We start from the raw sequence: 18,838 nt of genomic DNA, 5'->3' as shown, positions 1-18,838 counted from the left end.
GCGGGGTCAAGATGGATGATCAGATTCTGAAATCTGAAAAATCCTGTACTGTAGGTCAGCAAACGCCATCAGAGCAACACTTGTGGCAAAAGAACTTTTAAAAAATTTAGAAAGACTTTGGGTCATGTTGACAAATTTTATTCTTAAATGTGTTTCACGAAACAATACATGTACACATTAGTTGCAGCCGAGCTTGTGTTTTGCCCGTTTGTTTTCACCAGGAAGTTACACCATCTATAAACATGACCTCCGTAATTAATTGGGTGCCAAAAACAGTCCAATTTTCACATGCATCCATATTCTGGATTGGAGTGTATAAATGTACATGTAAAAGTCTTGAAATTCCAGTCCAGAACTATGCTACAAGTACCAAACTGGTGCCAAATTTTAAAAATCACATCCGATCTTTCGGTGGTCTATTTCTGAAGATACTGTCAATATGATCATCAAACTCTACAGTCTTTGGCTTCTCCCATTGCATCATATGATTATAATAATGCGGACTTCGGAAATCCCGGTCCTCAACTGTGTATGCTCGGCCGTAAATCATCAGATTTCCAAAGAAATGTTTCATGTATCCTGTAATGTCTTTCTGCAGCACATCCTGCGGTGTGAATTCGATTACTTTACGAGTGATGCTATTACCACTTATACAGACAGCTCGGAAAGTGTCAGACGTCTCATTGTAGTATATACGAAGCAGCATCCTTCTAGCAAGCCCACGGCAACAGAATAAAAATATCATGGCCACAACACCTGAAAGAATCCAGGTTAACAAAGGTGGTTCGAAAATGTTGAACTTCTTCTTTATTTGGTAGTATTCATATGAATTTTTTACTATGAGTAATATAGCTAAGCTGGCAATAACGTGTAAAATTATGTTGCAGTAATACATATTACTTGTTAGGCTAGCGTTGTATACTAGTATATAGTCCGTAGGGATACCGTCTTTTTTGTTCTGAGCTGTGAATTTTTTCTTTGAAACTCTCGAGACGATATGACGGAGTTGAATGTCGAAAGACTGACGACTGGTCATATGATATCTTCCAAACATGATTGGACCTCTGCAGACAGTAGATAGGCTTGTTCTGTGGATAGGCTGGACCTGGAAAAAGTATCAAAATGGATTAGAAATGACCAATCTATAATTGGCAGCAACCAAGTATTTCAGTTTGATAGTGATACATGAAGTCACCGAAAGGTGGTCCCAAATGGGCCGTTTCTATACAATTTCTTGTTCCACTACGGCACTATGTTTTCAACTCATGTTGGTCCATCCTCTGCTTTGTTACATTCTCGTCTTTTGACTGAATGACTACTACCACTAACCAGACAAAACCAAAAATACATGATTGATGATTGATACAGATTGTCAGATAAAATGCTCTCACCTTTATTTGAATTTGATAGACTTTTCGCTGCAATATCTGTTGTGTCATTCTGGATATTTTCATAAGATGAGTCCAGTTACCAGGAGAGAGCAACCTGAAATGAATAAATCCAAAATATTTTGAATGAAATGGCCAGGGCCATTGCGCTCACCTCATGTGGAGGAAAGATGGATAAAGAGCATGATATTGTGTCATGTAGTGTTAGGTTTGATGTAGGTCCAAGCAATTACAATTTCCCCAAAATGGCCAATTTACAGTACATTCGACCTCTGTGACCTTGAAAAGTAGGTCAAATCAAAGAAGACCCGGGTGACACATTGAATGGTTGTTAGAATTAGATGTACCTATGATATAAAATTGGTGCCAATCGGGCAAGTCATTACTAGGAATAATGGCATTTTGAAGAATTTAGGATTTGGCCCCCTCCCTGGAGGCCAAACGGCAAATCAGATCGCACCAAACTTCGGTACCTGAGATCACCTGACCAAGGGGTACATGTGTACTTAATTTGTGATCAATAGTCATTGCAGTTTAGAAACGTGCCATAGTTACGGCCTGACGGCGAATTTACGCCATTTGACCTCTGTGACCTTGACAAGAAGGTCAAATTAAAAACCTGTGTGACATAAACTGTATGGTGGTTAGATGTACCCATGATATCAAATTGGTGGCAATCGGGCAAGAAGTTAAGGAATAATCACATTTTTAAGGTTTTTGGATTTTGCCCCCTGGTGGTCAAGTGGTGAATCATATTGGACCAAACTTTGGTCCCTGAGATCACCTGACTAATGGGTAAATGTGTACCAAATTTGGTATCAATAGTCATTGCAGTTTAGAAATGTGCCATCGTTACATCCTAATGGCCAATTTACACCATTTGACCTCTGTGACCTTGAAAAGGAGGTCAAATCAAAAACCCGGAGGATATATGATGCACCTTTGCTAGAAGTACCTACCATATTTTTTTCAAAATTTCCCGACTACTATTAAGGGAGATATTGCATATTTTCACTTTTAACGTTTGGCCCCCTGGTGGCCAAACCATGAAACAAATCGGACCGAAACTTGGTCTCCAAGGTGTCATTACATAAGGGTACATGTGTACCAAGTTTCAACTCAATAGCTCTAACAGTTACGAAACGTGCCCTGCTAACGGACGACGGACGACGACGACGACGACGACGACGACGGACGACGGACGCCACGGTATGGGATAAGCTCACCTCTGCTAAGAGGTGAGCTAAAAATGTGATGCCTAGATGCTCCAACAGATCTATTGACTACTCTGGGATCTTATGATTGTTCATTGCAAAGCATATCCAGAAAAGTCCCTGAAATAAGTGTTTATAACATCACAAAAGTAAAAATTCCCGCCGGTTCACCTTGACATGGAGGCAGCCATGTTGAAAATGCCCGGATGTATCTTAGCCGAATTTAGCCCCCAGTCCTTTCGCTCCAAATCGAAGTCGTTTCGCTCCCTGGTACTGAAAAGTAGGGAAAGTACACGTGTCCGCAAAGTAGATGTGCTTTCCACGGTTGTCAAATCTACAAAGAAGGAATCGTTTGGTAATATGCTGTGTGATCTTTGGCAGGTCACTGATCTTTCGTTAGCATTCGTCGCAATCTACCGGACTTCGGTCCGTCTGTCGAATTTTACATGCACCCGCTGAAATTCTCATAGTCCCTCTGCCACAGTTTGATTGTCCACACACCGATGCAGTGTGTATAGTGCGCTGCTTCTAACATGGATTGAAAAGCCCTCTTGTTATGTTTTGATAAAAAAATATTTTAAGGATGTCGTGTTAGTTTTTTTCATAACACTGTGAAGTGTATTTGTGTCAAACAGATGCGTAATAAAGATTTAGATTTTAACACTGAATGGCGCAGTCATGGGCGCCCAGTGTTGCCGTGATCCGTGATCAGGTGACAGCACGACTGATCACGGCGTCATTTCCCCTCACTTCAAACATGATTTGTGCATTTATGCATGTTTCTCGCATGAATCTATTATCTCAGGCATGTGACCTTCCACGGCGTCGCTCTGACAATGAAAACCCTTTTTTGGATTTGTTTTTAGTCTTATGAATGGATCGTATTCTGGCAAAATTAAAGGAAAAAAGCCGTTTCACGAGCCCCGTCCACCATTAGGCGAGCCGAGCCAACTGTGGCAGAGACAGTTGGTCGAGCGAGAACGGCTTGGTAATGATGATCACCATTGACGACGCTTGGAGAAACGACTGCGGGCGAAAAGGACAGGGAGCGAAACGACCTGATACCACCTTAGCCGGGTTAGCCGTCTGACGGACTTGACGGAGCACTGTTTGGTGATATTTCGTCTCTTTCAGTCGATTTCTGAGGCTGAATTGGTGTTGAGTTGCTGGGTTATACCCTTTGGCAGCATTTTATGACTTTGACAGACTCACATTAGATCCGTTTGTCTTATAACCAGGCAAAAACGTTGGTTATTTTTTTGCTGTCATCCTCATCTTATCATTATCTTGTTTACTTCCGGGTTCAGATTAACCCTCTGCACTGCCAGTGGCACTGCCAGTTGCACTGCCATCCCAAGGGCTGTGGTTCTTCCATCATACATGTTATAGTGAAACCTGAAGATCAACATGCCTATAAATCAAGTACAGGAGCACATCAGGAAAGTGGCTGTCCTTGTGGACGGTCATGAAACCCAGTTTCTGGAACTGGATCAGGTGAGATTACCACACAAGGTCGTCGGGCCTTTTCGACAGCAAAACAAATGCACACACTCGGAACACGTTAGAAGCCTAAGCCGACTTTGGACAATACCAATAGCATAAGCAACGGTGACCGTTTCGAAACGAGTTTACAATCCCCGTTCACGGCCCAAAAAAAGGTGATCGGTTGACTAAAGAGGCGCCACTGTTCAATGTATTCATAGTTGAATCGATCAATCTACGTCATTTCCGATCGGGGATTGTAAATTTTAGCCACCGTTTCTTCCACAGGTAAAACGCATGACTCATTGACTGGTAGGCGCCAAAACAAACTTTTTCGAAAAGGTCGATTGAGAATGAGATTGACAATTGACAGTGTTGAGTTCGAGTGAGAGAGAGCCTTCCTGTGTCTTCGTCCATTGCCTAGCCCGTTCTCATCATTTTTTCATTGGCATAGTTTGCCACAATGATGTTGCACACTATGTCGGCAGCTAACTATTTAGCCTCTCTTTCAGACTTGATTATGTACTGATTTAGCCATTTTCTCTGACTTGAATAACGGATGTACTGTGACTGATATATTTTTGTCTTTTAGCAACGTCCACTTGCAGCTGTGGTGAAAGATTTATGTGACTTGTAAGTATGGGTGACTGATACTCTCACTGTTGCCACAAATCCCCATTGAACTAGTTTGTTCTTGGACACAAATGTTCAATAATCTTATCTAGGGAAATTCAAATTTATGGTCTTGCCAATACATGATAATCAGCTGCTGAATGCAGCTGACTCTAAAGACCCTCATCACCCCCCTAAGCTTTGCGACACCAACTGTTCTAAATGACTGTTGCAACTGTTTTCTGTTCTAACCCAGGTTGGCATTAGATAACACTCAGAATTTTGCTCTCAAAACTGATGGAGATGGGCAGCACAAAACAACTTACATCACTGAACGGGTAAGTCCAAAAAAGGAGCTGGAAATGGTAAAAAGGGAGCTGATAGCTTGTATAGTAAATTGCAAATCTCCGGACAACACCAACAAACAAAGGGATCTTTTTGAAAACTGACCTGACATGTAAAGTTAATGTATCATCGTCCGTCCCCGGTCAGATTATTTCAAGCTATATTAGAGTCTGATTTCTTGGCATACCGTGGTAGATTCGTTGGACAATATTGTTATTTTTGCAGAGGAGAGGAATAGGCCTATTCCAGTCTTCAGCTGTCTGCTATGTACTTGTTAAGAAAGTATTTGATGTCAAAATCAAAGAAAGTACTATTCTTTTCGTAGGTGATATTTCGAAAATTGTTCATATTATTAACAAAAAGTTTGTTTGATTTCAGAATCGTGTAGAAATCAAGAATGGCCATGTCCTACGTCTAGCGTCATCACCAGTAAGTAGAAAGGTTTATTAAGATATAGAGGAAAGTGTAAATAAGGAAGAGTTATAGTTTTGTCTCAATTTTTACAGTATTATTGTGACTCCAAATTGAAAAAAATAAAGGTGCTTTGAAACATTACCTGCTCCCAGAAGGACAAGCTATATCAAGGTCTATTACATGTACTTCAATAACAGATTATAATCAAATTACATGGACGTACAGTTTGTGTTTATTGTTAAACGAAAGTGTCAATTTGCTCTGGATTGTGTCTCTTTTGTATTTTTAGTGTTTTGTAACACGTAGCTGCTGAAAATACAAAATTCTGTGGTCTTTGAGTATATGTCATTGACATTGTAAGAGAGAGTGCCACATGCTGAGCAAATGCTTTTGAGAGCAGCTGCTTTTGTATTCTGTGTTGAAGACAGCATTGTCAGATACCTAGTTGTCACAGACAAAGAGGGATTCTGCTGTACATTCACATACAGTAGAACCTCTCTATTAAGGACACCCTCGGGATTGACAAGTGCTGTCCTTAATAGGGAGGTGTCCTGATAAGAGAGGTCAAATTGAATCGAAACCACCATTTTGGGACTGAAACTAGTGTCCTTAATAGAGAGGTTGTCCTTAATAGAGAGGTGTCCGCTAAGGGAGGTTCCACTGTACTTTTTTCAGAGTAAAACCGCCGAGGAGATTTATGAGAAGTTGATGGACGGTGCACATGAAGAGCTCCCCTCGGTGCTTGGGAAACTCACCAAACTTTCTGGTGATCCGACATTTGCCTCTGAGTTCATCCTTATTAATGGTCTCCAGCTTATCGTTAAGATGGTTAACAGTGAAGGATAGTAAGTAGTCCGAATTTTGAAATGTTTGGTGACAAAAGTGATGTTAGGCTAATGATGTTGATTTGGAATGTCATCATATGACATCACGGATGAGACTTTTCATATTTCTTGAAGGTCACATGCTGGAGGGATTGTGGTATGACAGCACTGTCCATGTGTCAGTAACTGTTCATAAACATTGGTGAATGTTTCCGTCCACCTGAGACTGATATATTCTGCTTACAATTGATTTGAAGAGAAAAGTTATGTTGCTGCAACATTCTAATCATATATGTTTGAAAGGTTCCAAACAGCGGGGAATGGTAATAGTTAATCCAATAGAATGCTTTTTGGATTGTGAGACATAGTGGTATATATGGATCACATCAAATTAAGCATTCTGTTATTTCAAGTGATGTTATCTGGTCTGAATGATTGCATTTCAACTTCAGCTTTCTCTCCCAATGCATGTCTTTTAAAACTGGAGTGTCTATTTTAATTTCAGCTCTCCAAAATCACCCAAGTATGTATTGAATTTCAAATTGCTTCAAGACACCACATAACTCGCACAGTTCCCAGTTTTCTTATCTAAATATCGTTAGACATTTTGACATTCCTAATCTAAGAAGTTTACATCTAATCTTTCATGTCTTTGTGTCCCCATCAAAAAACGAAGGGATATTTTGAAATAAGTAAAAATTACAGTGATTATTACAATAATGAAGCAGAGCTGTTCCAATCTACTTACTTTTAATAGTTCTGAATAAAAGTTCAAAGGATTTTCAATGTGATTGTTGTCCATTTTCAGTTGGAAGAATCAAATGTAAGTGCTTGTGTTCTTCATCCTTCACCCAATGTATTCTTCGTCTTCCTCCTTTCTCTAGGTGTAAATCCAGTTTCTTTGATGACCAATATGTTTGTGACCAAACACCACAAAATGAGTCACTTGAGCGAATTTGGGGAAGTGAGTTACACATATCAGCAAAATACTTAGAATCTAAGCTTATTAAAGCTTAAATATTGACAGAGTTATGACAAATCATAATTGGGTCGCAAGCCATCTTTGTCTCCGTTTTTTTTGAGAAATGTTGACCTGAAAGTGAGGCATCAACATAAAAAGCCAATATGAACCAATTTGAAACTTTAGTCAGTATAACTATAAAGTATATGTTTGCTGTATTAATATTAAATTATGATTGCTAAAGACAAGATTTATTATTATCTATTTTTATTGAATAAAAATATTTTAAATGTTGGGAAATTTTGGTGCACAATGCATTCTTTGGGCCTGTAGCTCGAAATCATCACGTGTGCAAAGTGACACATTTTGTGGTGTCGTGTCGCATAGTTTCACCAATTCTCATTTTTTGGTGGTAGTTTCTGAAGAGGCACCAATTTTCTACCCGTTAGGATGGGATGCGGTGGCTAGGTAACTTAGCCTGTTTTACATGGCACTTTATTTAGTTAGCAGTCAAAACTTCCTCATCTCAAAATGTCTCGGCACTGTTTTAATTAACCTCTGGTTTATGTGTTGGCGGGATTGTAGAACGTTGAATATTCCTCTTAAATCTGAAACAATTTCAATATCATTGAGCTGCAGGTTGCTGCTGGTATTCATTAATCTGCAGGTTTGATGCAACAAGTGAAATTCCTAATTTCAGTTTGATGTGATTGCCTCTTGTTTAGTAGCAAATCCTATAATACATGTTGACTTAATTCCTAACACTCCAGCACTAACACTCTGCTCTTTTGTGATCACACCTTGCTTACCTGCGATTATAAACCCTTGCACTTTATGTTACGAATCTTCGACTTATGTGAAATGTACATGTAGAAATCAACCCCCTTATCGATCAAGGCGACTTAAAAGTCGTTCACACAAATATGCTGTATTTAAGTTATTAAACCCCATGCTTGCTCTCAAATCACACCATTACTTTTCAGATATTACAACATGTGCCAAAACCCTTTTTTAAAACTTCAAATTTTTCAATTGAATCGACAACAGAATTGACTGAATTTCTTCTACCTCCAGCACTCGTGAGATCCTTGCATACTTGCTCAAGTCATTTGTAGAGCTGATGGATCATGGGACTATCTCATGGGACGTTCTCGAAAAGAAATTCATCGAAGTGGTGAGTTGGCTATGATTTCTCCCATTTCTCCTAAGCTGGATAATATCTCAATTCATACTACTACTGTCTATTGAAAGAAGTTTCATCCCAAACTGAATTTAGTGAGGATGTTTGGTCATGATAAGAATTGTTTTGTAAAGCTGAAATCATACTATCCGTGAACCTCCAAACCTTTTAAAAATGAATTCATTGCCTGTTCATATGATCTGATCCTTGTTGGTGTCCAGTGCGCGATTCTTGTGTCAGACTCCGAGATCATCATCAATGGACTTAGCAGTCATTGGTCATTTGAGTCACTGGTGCTCTACCTCAGGCCAAAGTTGGAGTCACTTGGCAAATAAACCGACTTGGCCCCTAGTGGCAGGTAAAGTCAGTTCATCTAGCCATGATTCGGATACTGGTAATTCTTGTGCTTTCAGGTCTCCAACCTCGTAAGCAATCACAAAGTTGGTGTGGATGCGGTGGCCCTGCAGTCTTCTTTAGAAATCCTAGAGTCCATCGTGCTTCACAGGTATTGAGTTTACATGTATTTAGATTTTTCACGAGAATGGTTTGCCACTCCACCACTGCAACGGTCAAGAATCAAAGTTGTCGCAGGGATACTCAGTCCTCAAATTTCACAGTTTGCGCACATTCATGCAGAGCCACATATTTAGAGGGCTTCCCCAGTGATGACATTGACAACTTTCAGTGGGTAAAATTGTCGAGATCTGTGTCAGTTTTCCTAAATGAGAAGTATGGAAATGTAACTTGTCAGTTTTCCTGAACTGTTTACAGTAATGAATGGGTGATGTGACATCAATTCCAGAGTAAGGCAGAGTGGGGACCACCCACATTTGCGTTGATCTTGTCTTGATTTTTCAATTTGAACTTTGTCTGCAGTTATTCTAAACTAAGTTAAATGACACCAATTCCTATTGTTTTTCTATAGCAGTATGACAAATTATGCAATCGTTCAGAAAGAAGTGACGGTGCAAAAACTTACTCACCATCTCAGGTAGGTATTACATGTAGTTCAGTACCGGTATGTCCGAAGTATTATTTTTGTTTAAAGAATAGACATGAATGCTACCGGCATTCAGTGCAGTTGGTCTTTGAAAACTTGAAAAATAGTGCCATAGTGCCAAGATCTACAGAAGTTCGCACCGAATTCCAGATTTTGCATCTGGTTTCAAATGCTCATGAACGAGTTCAAAGCAGTTCTGATTCATGGGTCTGATTTTTACAAAGTGAGAGTTTAAAGGTACTTCGTATTATGAAGTTTAATGTGAAAGAAAACCTTTGTTAGATGGCTGCATTTTCTGTGTGAAGTCACAAAAAAGCAGCGTGCCATTTTTCTCGGGACTTGACCCTCTTTCCGTATCTGATTTCAGTTGAATATCTTCAGTAAAAAACCTCCCCTTTTACGTCTTTAATGTCTGACTCCTGTTTTGAATTGTTTCCAGCTCAAACTCGCAGATTCAGATCCAGAAAGGCACCATCGCACTGATCAATGCCATGTTCCAACGCGCTGAACCTGAAAACAGAAAGGTGAGTTCTAAAAAGATGCAAGTCTCCGCGACTGGTACAACGTGTGATCTGCTTGCTGGGGACAGACGCTAGTGTGACCAGTTATTGCTGATGATACTACTTGTGTTGTTGTCCTGGCTGCTACGTCATATTACTATATATCAAGGTTTTACTAGGGAACCCACAATATGTTCCCCAGATCTCAATCTAAAATTTCATTGAGTCTGACTGACCTTACATAGTGAGTCAAATTTCCTCTTGTTTCATTTCAGAAAATTGCTGAAGCCTTACAGTCAAGAACTATCAGAGATGTCATTAGAAGTGTGAGTATGCATAGGAGCCTCATAGCCTGGTGATGATCACTGCTGGCTATCATGTGAATAGGACCAAGGTTCGATCCTGAGGAGAACCCATGATTGTATTTCTTGATGAACCGGCATGGCTTAAAGGAACTACATGTAAAATTCCTGACTCATCATAACACGTACAGCATGTCATAACACGTACAGCGTGTCATAACACGTACAGTGTGTCATAACACGTACAGCGTGTCATAACACGTACTGCTAATCAATCAAGAAAGGGGCCGATTGTTCTGAGTACTTGTATTCTTGTTATATTTAAAAATAACTATCCTTTGCTCCCATTTGATTTCAAATGCTAGTACACCTTTGATCTGTTGGACATTATTCGGTCCCAGGAGGAGCAAACCAGCTCGGTGAGAAATATTGCAGATTGTCCTTTTGAAGCAAACACTGCACAGGGGAATGGCATGGTCAAGAACTGGATCACTATTACTTTTGCAAGACCAATATGGCTCACCAAGGGTTAAAATAGGATTATTCATTTAATGTACCTTGTAAAAAAGTTTGGCATGATGGACATGATGGAAAGTAATTGCTGTTGGGAATAGAGATTTTTGTGAACTGAAAAGAATACACAGACTATCTGCATTTTATGAAATAATGGAATAATGAAACGTATGCTACATGTAGTAGAGTTAGATTTTCACAATTTCTTGGCATGTTCTTGCTCACTCATTCAAATTGTAGTGTTGCATGCCTTACATTGGTCATGCATGCGTAGTGAATGACTTGCAAACCCATTGACCACAGTGACACTGCTGTTAAAGAAGCGGGCGGATTTTCTCTTGTATTTGTTCTCCTGTTTCATTAGTAAACTATTTCTCTGTAAGTGTTTGATCTATTCTGATTTGTATTGGCAGAATGTCATCAGAACTGGAGCTCAGTCCCTTGGCAACGAGATGGCACATCAGCTGTATGTCCTTCAGAGTCTGCTCTTCAATCAGCTGGAGGAAAGAATGCACACCAGTATTGAACAGAGTGATCAGGTATGATTCAGCGATAAGGCGGAAATGAGTTGCTCTGCAATAAAATGTTATTGATCAATTACATGATTTTGAGTGTACCAGTGCATTTTTTAACCTTTTTTGTGTGTGCCCATTGGATTCCCAATCTTCTGAAGTGGACCTCGACATGGTCTGATTTAGATTGATTGATACAAAACATCTTGTAAATACTAAATGGTGAGGCTTTTCATTGGCAAAAATAATATTGAGTACTGCATAACCATCTGGTGTCCTGAAATTTTTGAATAAAAAATGTTATTCCTGCCTTTGGTTTTTACTGGGCCATTCAAAACTCGTTTTGTGACAGGTGTCCTTTTTGGCATTGTAAGGAGGAGACTCTTTAGATACGTCCCCCTGTAATGGGTTCCAAAGTTGCTACATAGATGTAATGCGTTCTTTTCTGATTCGTTTAGAATACAATGAAAGAGATCATGGACCTTCGGATGATAGCGTTTGACTCTGACATTCCAATTGGAGCCACCATCAACCAAAAGAAACAGAGCAACTTTGCTTTGGATTATAAAAAGCTTGGATTTAAGGTAGGTCAATTGCACAGGCAAAGGGTCTGTCATAAAAGTAAGAATTGAGATTCTATGATGGTTGTCTCAAGCATCAGATCTCCCATTATAGATTCTATGATAGGCCATCATTGATTCTTCACTGTAGGTTGGATCACAGCAAGTAAACATGTAAGTAGGTTCAATTTGTTTTGAGTGGCTTCTTTGTTAACAGATTGATTACATTGATTACAGATTGGTAACATTGGTTTCAGAATGGCTACATTGGTCACAGATTGATTAAATTGATTACAGATTGGTCACATGGCTGGTTGACATTCCCTTGAGAACTAGTCAAATCCATGACGCTGGTGACATTTTAGCCATTGCTCTTCATTACAGAACCACGCTAATCCAGCACAGGATTTTATGGAGACACCACCGGGAATCCTTGCGCTAGATGTTATGGTCTTCTTTGCCAGGAATCATGCGGAGAATTATACAAAGGTATATTCTTGATCCATCTTCTCTTTGGTCATTTTCGTGTTAAATGACCTTCTGATCTGTAACTGAATTTTCGTCGTCAAGCATTGTGTAGTTATGCATGAGCAAGAGTTATCGTCATGACATTGCTTGAAACTGCAGAGCAAATGTTTTTCGTCACATTCAGGTCTGGTTGGTGAGTCGGCAGACACTTTCTATTTTACCCATAATTGCCAAAATATTTCAGGTTGTGCTGGAAAATTCTTGTCGTCTGGATGAGCACGATTGCCCCTTTGCCCGAGCGAGTGTTGAGCTTACAAAGATGCTGTGTGAGATATTGAAAGTTGGAGAACCACGTACGTATGGAAACTGTTAAGGCTTTGTTCCCGATGTGACTTGAACCTAAATGTACTGAGTTGTCCTAATTACATTTTAAAAAAGCTACAGGTAAAGGATTTTCATTTTGAAAACTTACTTGTCGTTTTCCCCACCTTGCTGTTCTGTTCTTTGCTTTTGGCTGGGCACTTACTCTGATCTTTATATGCTTTATAAAAGCATGTGCATTATACACGCTATGAGGGCAGAAATAGTTTTAACCTGTCTAGGGGTTAGCACTTGACCCAGTACAGGCTTTGAAAGTATTTGTCTTCTTGAAATATTTTGAATTGAAGGCAGAGGTATATTAATACATGGTTTTCTAGCTGCTCTGACATTTTGTGGTACCAGAATATCAAACTGGGTGTCAAAACCAGACTCCAACGACACATAAGAACTCAATGGTATCATTATTAAATACTTTCTTCCTTCCTTCTCTAGCACATGAGGAAGGCCAGACATACTATCCCATGTTCTTCACCAACGAGAAACCATTTGAGGAATTCTACTGCCTCTGTATTGCCTTACTCAACAAAACATGGAAGGAGATGAAAGCCGCATGGGAGGATTTCCACAAGGTAAATTGAATTCGAATAATTCTTTAAAGGCTTACGCAGTTTGTTACATCGGTGGTTGTTTCAGTGAAAATAACACACATAATTTTTATAAGTCACGCACCATCTTGATGGTGGTGGTCCGTTTAAAAAGGGTTAAGATATTCATATGAATTCATGACGTGACTACTTAATCAAATATTAACCTTGATAGTCCAAAGTGTGTTTATTTCTAAAACCACCAGTCAAAAGTTTCAAGTTGTGTCCATTTTGTACTAATAATTGCACAACAACACAAACAAACACAAGAAAACTTAATCTAGGACAGTAGGTCAGTTAGGGAGTGATACCGTTAACTTATAGATTTAGACAAGGAAATGTAGTGATAATTTTGGATTACATGTTCTAAGACATGTATTACTAAGTACCATGAGACCTATTGTTCTTGTATAGATCACATGAGAATAGACATGGGAAAGACATGAGAGCAGACGTCTCTTTGAGATTTGCATTTTGAAAAAACATGACCTCACTGACAGGATACATGTAGCAGGATGAAATAGTGATCATATTTCTATTCATGCATATTCATTCATCCTGGTAGGTTGAGTATGCACTGTATAAATCGAGAGTTTCATATCTCAACCAGGCATCGGGATCAATACCCAACACATTTGAACAACATAAGAACCTTTCCAATAATAGAAGTTATCATTGTCACTATGGACATACTTTACTTTGTTCTTATTCTCCCAGGGATGTGACATTTTGGATTTTTGGAGGATTTCTATTTTTTCTCCTTTTAAAAGGGTTTTAATTGCACTGTAGTAATGTAAAGCTCTCAGCCTCAGCTCTGTGCAGAACTTTGAATATTTGAAATTGAACCAAAACTAAGCATTTTTTGAGGGCTGGTATAGTTTTGCAAGTACATGTACAGTATCAGGGCAGTTCTATCAAGGCTGACATATTCATATGGAAGTTTTCTGTGTTCTTCTATTTTCTAAGATCGGATGTCCAATCTCGAGTGTCTGGTTTGAGTGTCAAAAGCAGAAATATCACAGACTTTTTCCCTATCATCAAATCATTGCCACTTGTCTCTGATTTGGTTTGGGCAGCTTGTCAGGCAGTAGACATCTGTACTTTATCTCGTTTCTAGGTTCTGAGCGTTGTAAAAGAACAGATCACCCGAGCATTAGAATCGTTGCCACAGACGTTCGACCAGTTCAAAAACAAGCTGAATCAGTTGACGTATGCGGAGATCACTAACATGTGGCAGCAGGAACGAGTGAATAAGGAGGAGTGGGAGTCGCAGGCCAAACCTATTGTGTAAGTCTGGAGTCTCTTCTTCAGCGATTCAGTGGAAGAAAATTAGGATGCCATTTATTGCAGCTGGATTGAACGAAGCGATTCTAAATCCATATCTTCTTGCATTGCAGTGAACTCAGAGAACAAATCAAACCTGAGATTCTCGAACTGATCAAAGAACAAAGACTGAACTACCTTGTTGAGGGAACGTTATTTCAGAAATATAACAACGGCAAGAGAGTAAAAGGTATGCAATAACATTATGCTGGAAAACGAGGTGCACTGCAAAATACACAGAAAAAAATACATGTATGTGCACACCATTTTAACCAAGGTGTTCTAGAATGTGCTGTAGAGATATCATTTGTATGGTATGTAGTACTGTGTCAAAGATAAATGGGTCATGTACCAGTATGTACTTGTAAACTCTCAGAGGTCTTTTAAGTGGAATCTTAGAGTTAATCATAGAGCACTCTCGGAATTTTGAACTCACCAAAGCCAGTTCGGCTATTTTATGTTTCTGATCAACATGTCTGGGCTTACTGCCATTTGTCACCCACTCGCTGTAGCAACTGCGATGAGAGCCCTTAGCCAATAATTGACCAACTTGCCCTATGTCTATTCCAATCCTTATTTCAGATAAACATATCTACTGCCGTCTCTCACCAACTCACAAGGTCTTCCACTTCGGCGACTGTGACGAAAATGCTCAGCCAACAATCGATCTGTTGCCAAATAAGTGTAAGTTTATTCACACTCTGTAGATGTGGGAAAAAAATGTTGAGAAAAACACAACACTTCCAATGGACATTAAAGTGATACTATGATGTGATTTACAACTTTGCGGAAATACGTCCGTTTTTAATTGTTGATCATAAATGTAAAGCTCAAATTTTCCATTTTTGATTAGATTTATTATAATATCGCTGAATGTAAACCACCGCGACCGCGAAAATATTCATGTTGTGACGTCATCAACGAAAACGTCGTCGGCGTAGCGCAATTTCATCGGCATTGAAGCGAGCTGTACGGGCGGGATTAAACCACCAATTTCTAGAAAATGTGCATTTCGATTTCGATTTCGAGATACCCTTTAATGAAAAAGCTACCTGTGTGAAGGAAGACATTTCAAGGCCACAAAAGCAATTGAATCGCTGATGCATCCATTAATTTCTAGTTGTGCTTCTGTTGATATAGGGAAAAGATTTCGTCAAAGACCTTGCGACAGACCTCAGCCAGTATAAAATAAAAGCACTTTCGAAAAAGTTTCCATAATGATATCATTTTCCATTCAGTTATTAAGATATTTTCGAGTAATGAGGATTAAACACACCTCCACTGGCCTAAACTTGTCGACATAGTATATATTTTTATATTTTTTTAACCCTTCTATCTTCTGCTTTCAGTATCTGTTGTCGATATCAAAAGTCTCATGGTTGGAAGCGAATGTCCACTCATTTCATCAACAATAAAACGAGGAAAGGTAATCTAAGATGTCTTTGTGGACATCTGCAGGAAAAAGCAGTACTTCTTGTGCAAATTTTGTGAAATTTGAGGGACCTTGACTAGAGTGTCCTTCAAAGTCAAACACAATCATGTGCTGTTCTGTGCCGGGAATATCAAATGCTTGAAACCCATGCTGATGCATCAAATGAAATAAGAGTCTGTATTGGTTGTTTCCATTCTGTTTTGACCTGTCTAATCAGGATGCCCATCTATTAAGGACAGTGTACTGTCTTAGCTACCGGTGACGGTAGGATTAACTTGATATTAACGGATTAAAACAGAATTAAATCCAACAATCTATCAGTCTTTATTTTCATGTTCCGCTAACTACACAAGTACCACGGGTCTCAATATACAGGGTGTTATACAAAACACTACAGACAGCACTTGTCAACCCCGAGGGTGTCCTTAATAGGGAGGTTCTACTGTATTTAGACATAACCATCCATGAAGTGAACACAATTTCATAAAAACTCTTCCCCTCTCTCTTTTAGTCAACGCTCGTGAAGCTGGCCTTCTCCATCATGCCAGATGTGGGTGACCGGGAACCCCTCAACTTCGTCAGTCCGAATGAGTATGATTACTGTGTGTGGACAGATGGCATCAATGCATTATTGGGTAACGAGGTGAGTTGGTTATACAGGGATGCCAAATTTCCAAATTTAGGAGGATTTCAGACCATTTCCTTTTCCTCATTGCGAAATCCTATAGCTGGAATGGAAAGATATTTGTCCATACTCTGTGGATCTTTGAAATTTCAAAATTGGACCAAAAAGAAGCATTTTAGAGACATTTTTGTGCAAGTGAGCGCTAATTGCTGTGTGCCTTCAAGTTGAGCAAAGTTCTCATACGTTAATAAGGTTCGGTTTCGGTTCGGTTTGTACGTGATGTTAACACCACATCCAAATCTTATGAACTGACTTATCTTTTCTTCAGATGGTGAGCGACCAAACAACACAAGATCTCGAAATCCTGCTCGGGATGGAAATCAAGCTCCGCCTTCTGGACACAGAGGGAATCACCATACCAGAAACCCCACCACCAATCCCCGACGATCCACCAAATTACGATTTTGCCTACAACTATTGAGATTTTCCAAATGATCTGATATGCGCCGTATCTTGGATTATAATTACATGGTGCTTCAAATACCCTAGGGAATCACTTGAGGGACTATTGGTGCAGTGAGCTTGTCAGAACAGCTGTTGACGAGACGCTTAGTAATCATGATATGGGCCTATCCATGTGTGTATCGTGGATGTTCTTTAGGAGTCAAAGGTTTTCTCATTGTCTTTAATAGTCTAAGAATGATTGAATGAATATAATACGAGCCAATCTGGCTACTCCAGGGCTGTCAAGAACCATTGGCTTGAAATATGAAGGCAAAATTTATGTTGTAATGGCAGGGGTGTTATATCTCGTAATTGTTGAGTTAGCGTATCGTGTCTGAATGTTTTATTTCTATCTTAACGATACCATATGACACAGCGTTCCGTCGGAATTGAGCCAAGTTGATTTTAAGACAATGCAAGAAAGTTTACGAACAACGAACCGATTGATATGTCAGACCTTTTAGTTTCACAGCTTCCATAGTATTGTATATAATCATTTTCATCATTCCAGTGAATAATTTTTGGATATTTATACTGAAGGATGCTTTCTATGTGTTCGTTTGTACATTAGGTTCAGTGCATTGACTGTTGGTGCAAATAATCAAGACTCACCTACATATAATTGTTCGCATTTATATTCTAAATATTCATCTCCGACATGTAGGGCGGTCGAACCATTCTGTCGTGTCTCTTTCGAAAAGATGAATACATAAAGGAGAACTTACAGGCAGGAGCTGCGGTGTCAACTAGTATTAGTCTTTACGTGACTAGTTTTTACTGATGAGGGCCTGGGATTGTGTTTGATTCAGCAATCATTATATTTCTCATACACGCGTGAATAGCTTCAATTTTCTGTGACATACTTGTAGGAGAGATTCCTATTGCGGTCTTTGTGTGTAAATTAATCTGACATATGTGGCTCGGGCCCATAGGCTCCCTTTAAAAGTGATTGTCCCATTACCTCGGCTGTAGGGCTTCTGTATCTTGCGTTGTTTAATGAGGCAACTTTGCTTGCAATATGTGGGTGATCTACGTAGCACTTTAAAAGTGTTGGTAATCTAGCTCTTAAATGCTAGTTATCTAGCAATCATATGTTGGGTAATCTATCACTTTATAAGGGTTGGTTGTTTATTATATTTGAGTAATTTGGGGGGGGGGGCCTGGAGGGTCTCATTTCACTTAATATGTGTATGAATGCACTTGCATCTAGCATTGTTGTAAACCTTGTATTCACTGGTCATTTTATAGACATTTTGTATAAGTTTATGTCATGTTATTCAAACCTGGAATAAATAACCTGATATCTAATTATTTAACTTTTGGATCGAAACATTTTCTTGACTGTTCTTCACTCCAATATGTTTGTCCATTTACCAGTCAGACAAAGATGTCACTGGTGGCTCTGTTGATTGTGACCCTGGCCCTGTACTAGTAGCAAGGTGAAGATCTAGGCCCAAGGCCTGTGACCCTGGCCCGGCCCTGTACTAGTAGCAAGGTGAAGGTCTATGCCCTTATGGACACAGCTGCCACCAGAAGCAATGGACACTCTCTTCACCAGCAGGACGATCCACTATGTCCATGAATGATACAAATATGCACCAAGAGTAAATGAATATGTGTCTTCCTTGGGAAACTTAATGACGGACAGATGAATGCCTTGTGTGCTCTAAAGAGCTGGGAGTTCAAGAAGCTTAGTCTTGCTTTATCGATCTGA

At 39.4% G+C, this 18,838-nt stretch overlaps 1 protein-coding gene and 1 long non-coding RNA gene across 4 annotated transcripts; one reads left to right on the top strand and one right to left on the bottom strand.

Annotated features, from left to right (window-relative positions):
* Positions 1–136: 136 nt before the first annotated feature.
* LOC135495952 (uncharacterized) lies at positions 137–3,109 on the bottom strand. Its single transcript, XR_010448614.1, has 3 exons — positions 2,774–3,109; positions 1,392–1,485; positions 137–1,105 (listed from the first exon to the last, which is right to left on the bottom strand). It is a non-coding gene; the product is annotated as an uncharacterized LOC135495952 (long non-coding RNA).
* A 460-nt stretch (positions 3,110–3,569) lies between these two features.
* Positions 3,570–18,454, top strand: LOC135495405 (engulfment and cell motility protein 1-like). 3 transcript variants are annotated; one of them, XM_064784002.1, is made up of 23 exons: positions 3,570–4,096; positions 4,677–4,717; positions 4,953–5,034; positions 5,420–5,470; positions 6,131–6,300; positions 6,785–6,802; positions 7,088–7,102; positions 8,315–8,414; positions 8,834–8,925; positions 9,346–9,411; positions 9,860–9,944; positions 10,196–10,246; positions 11,149–11,274; positions 11,706–11,831; positions 12,192–12,296; positions 12,520–12,628; positions 13,089–13,225; positions 14,358–14,527; positions 14,638–14,753; positions 15,146–15,247; positions 15,913–15,989; positions 16,507–16,638; positions 16,949–18,454. In XM_064784002.1, the coding sequence occupies exons 1-23, from the start codon at positions 4,010–4,012 to the stop codon at positions 17,099–17,101; spliced, it is 2,211 nt and encodes a 736-aa protein (XP_064640072.1). In that variant the 5' UTR covers positions 3,570–4,009; the 3' UTR covers positions 17,102–18,454. The 3 variants fall into 3 exon arrangements, with proteins under 3 accessions (XP_064640072.1, XP_064640073.1, XP_064640074.1); XM_064784003.1 differs by lacking the exon at positions 7,088–7,102; XM_064784004.1 differs by lacking the exons at positions 6,785–6,802; positions 7,088–7,102.
* The last annotated feature ends 384 nt before the right edge of the window (positions 18,455–18,838 follow it).

The sequence above is a fragment of the Lineus longissimus genome, chromosome 11 (genome assembly GCF_910592395.1).
Source record: "Lineus longissimus chromosome 11, tnLinLong1.2, whole genome shotgun sequence".
Classification (NCBI taxonomy): domain Eukaryota; kingdom Metazoa; phylum Nemertea; class Pilidiophora; order Heteronemertea; family Lineidae; genus Lineus; species Lineus longissimus.
This window is presented reverse-complemented; position numbering and strand designations above follow the sequence as displayed.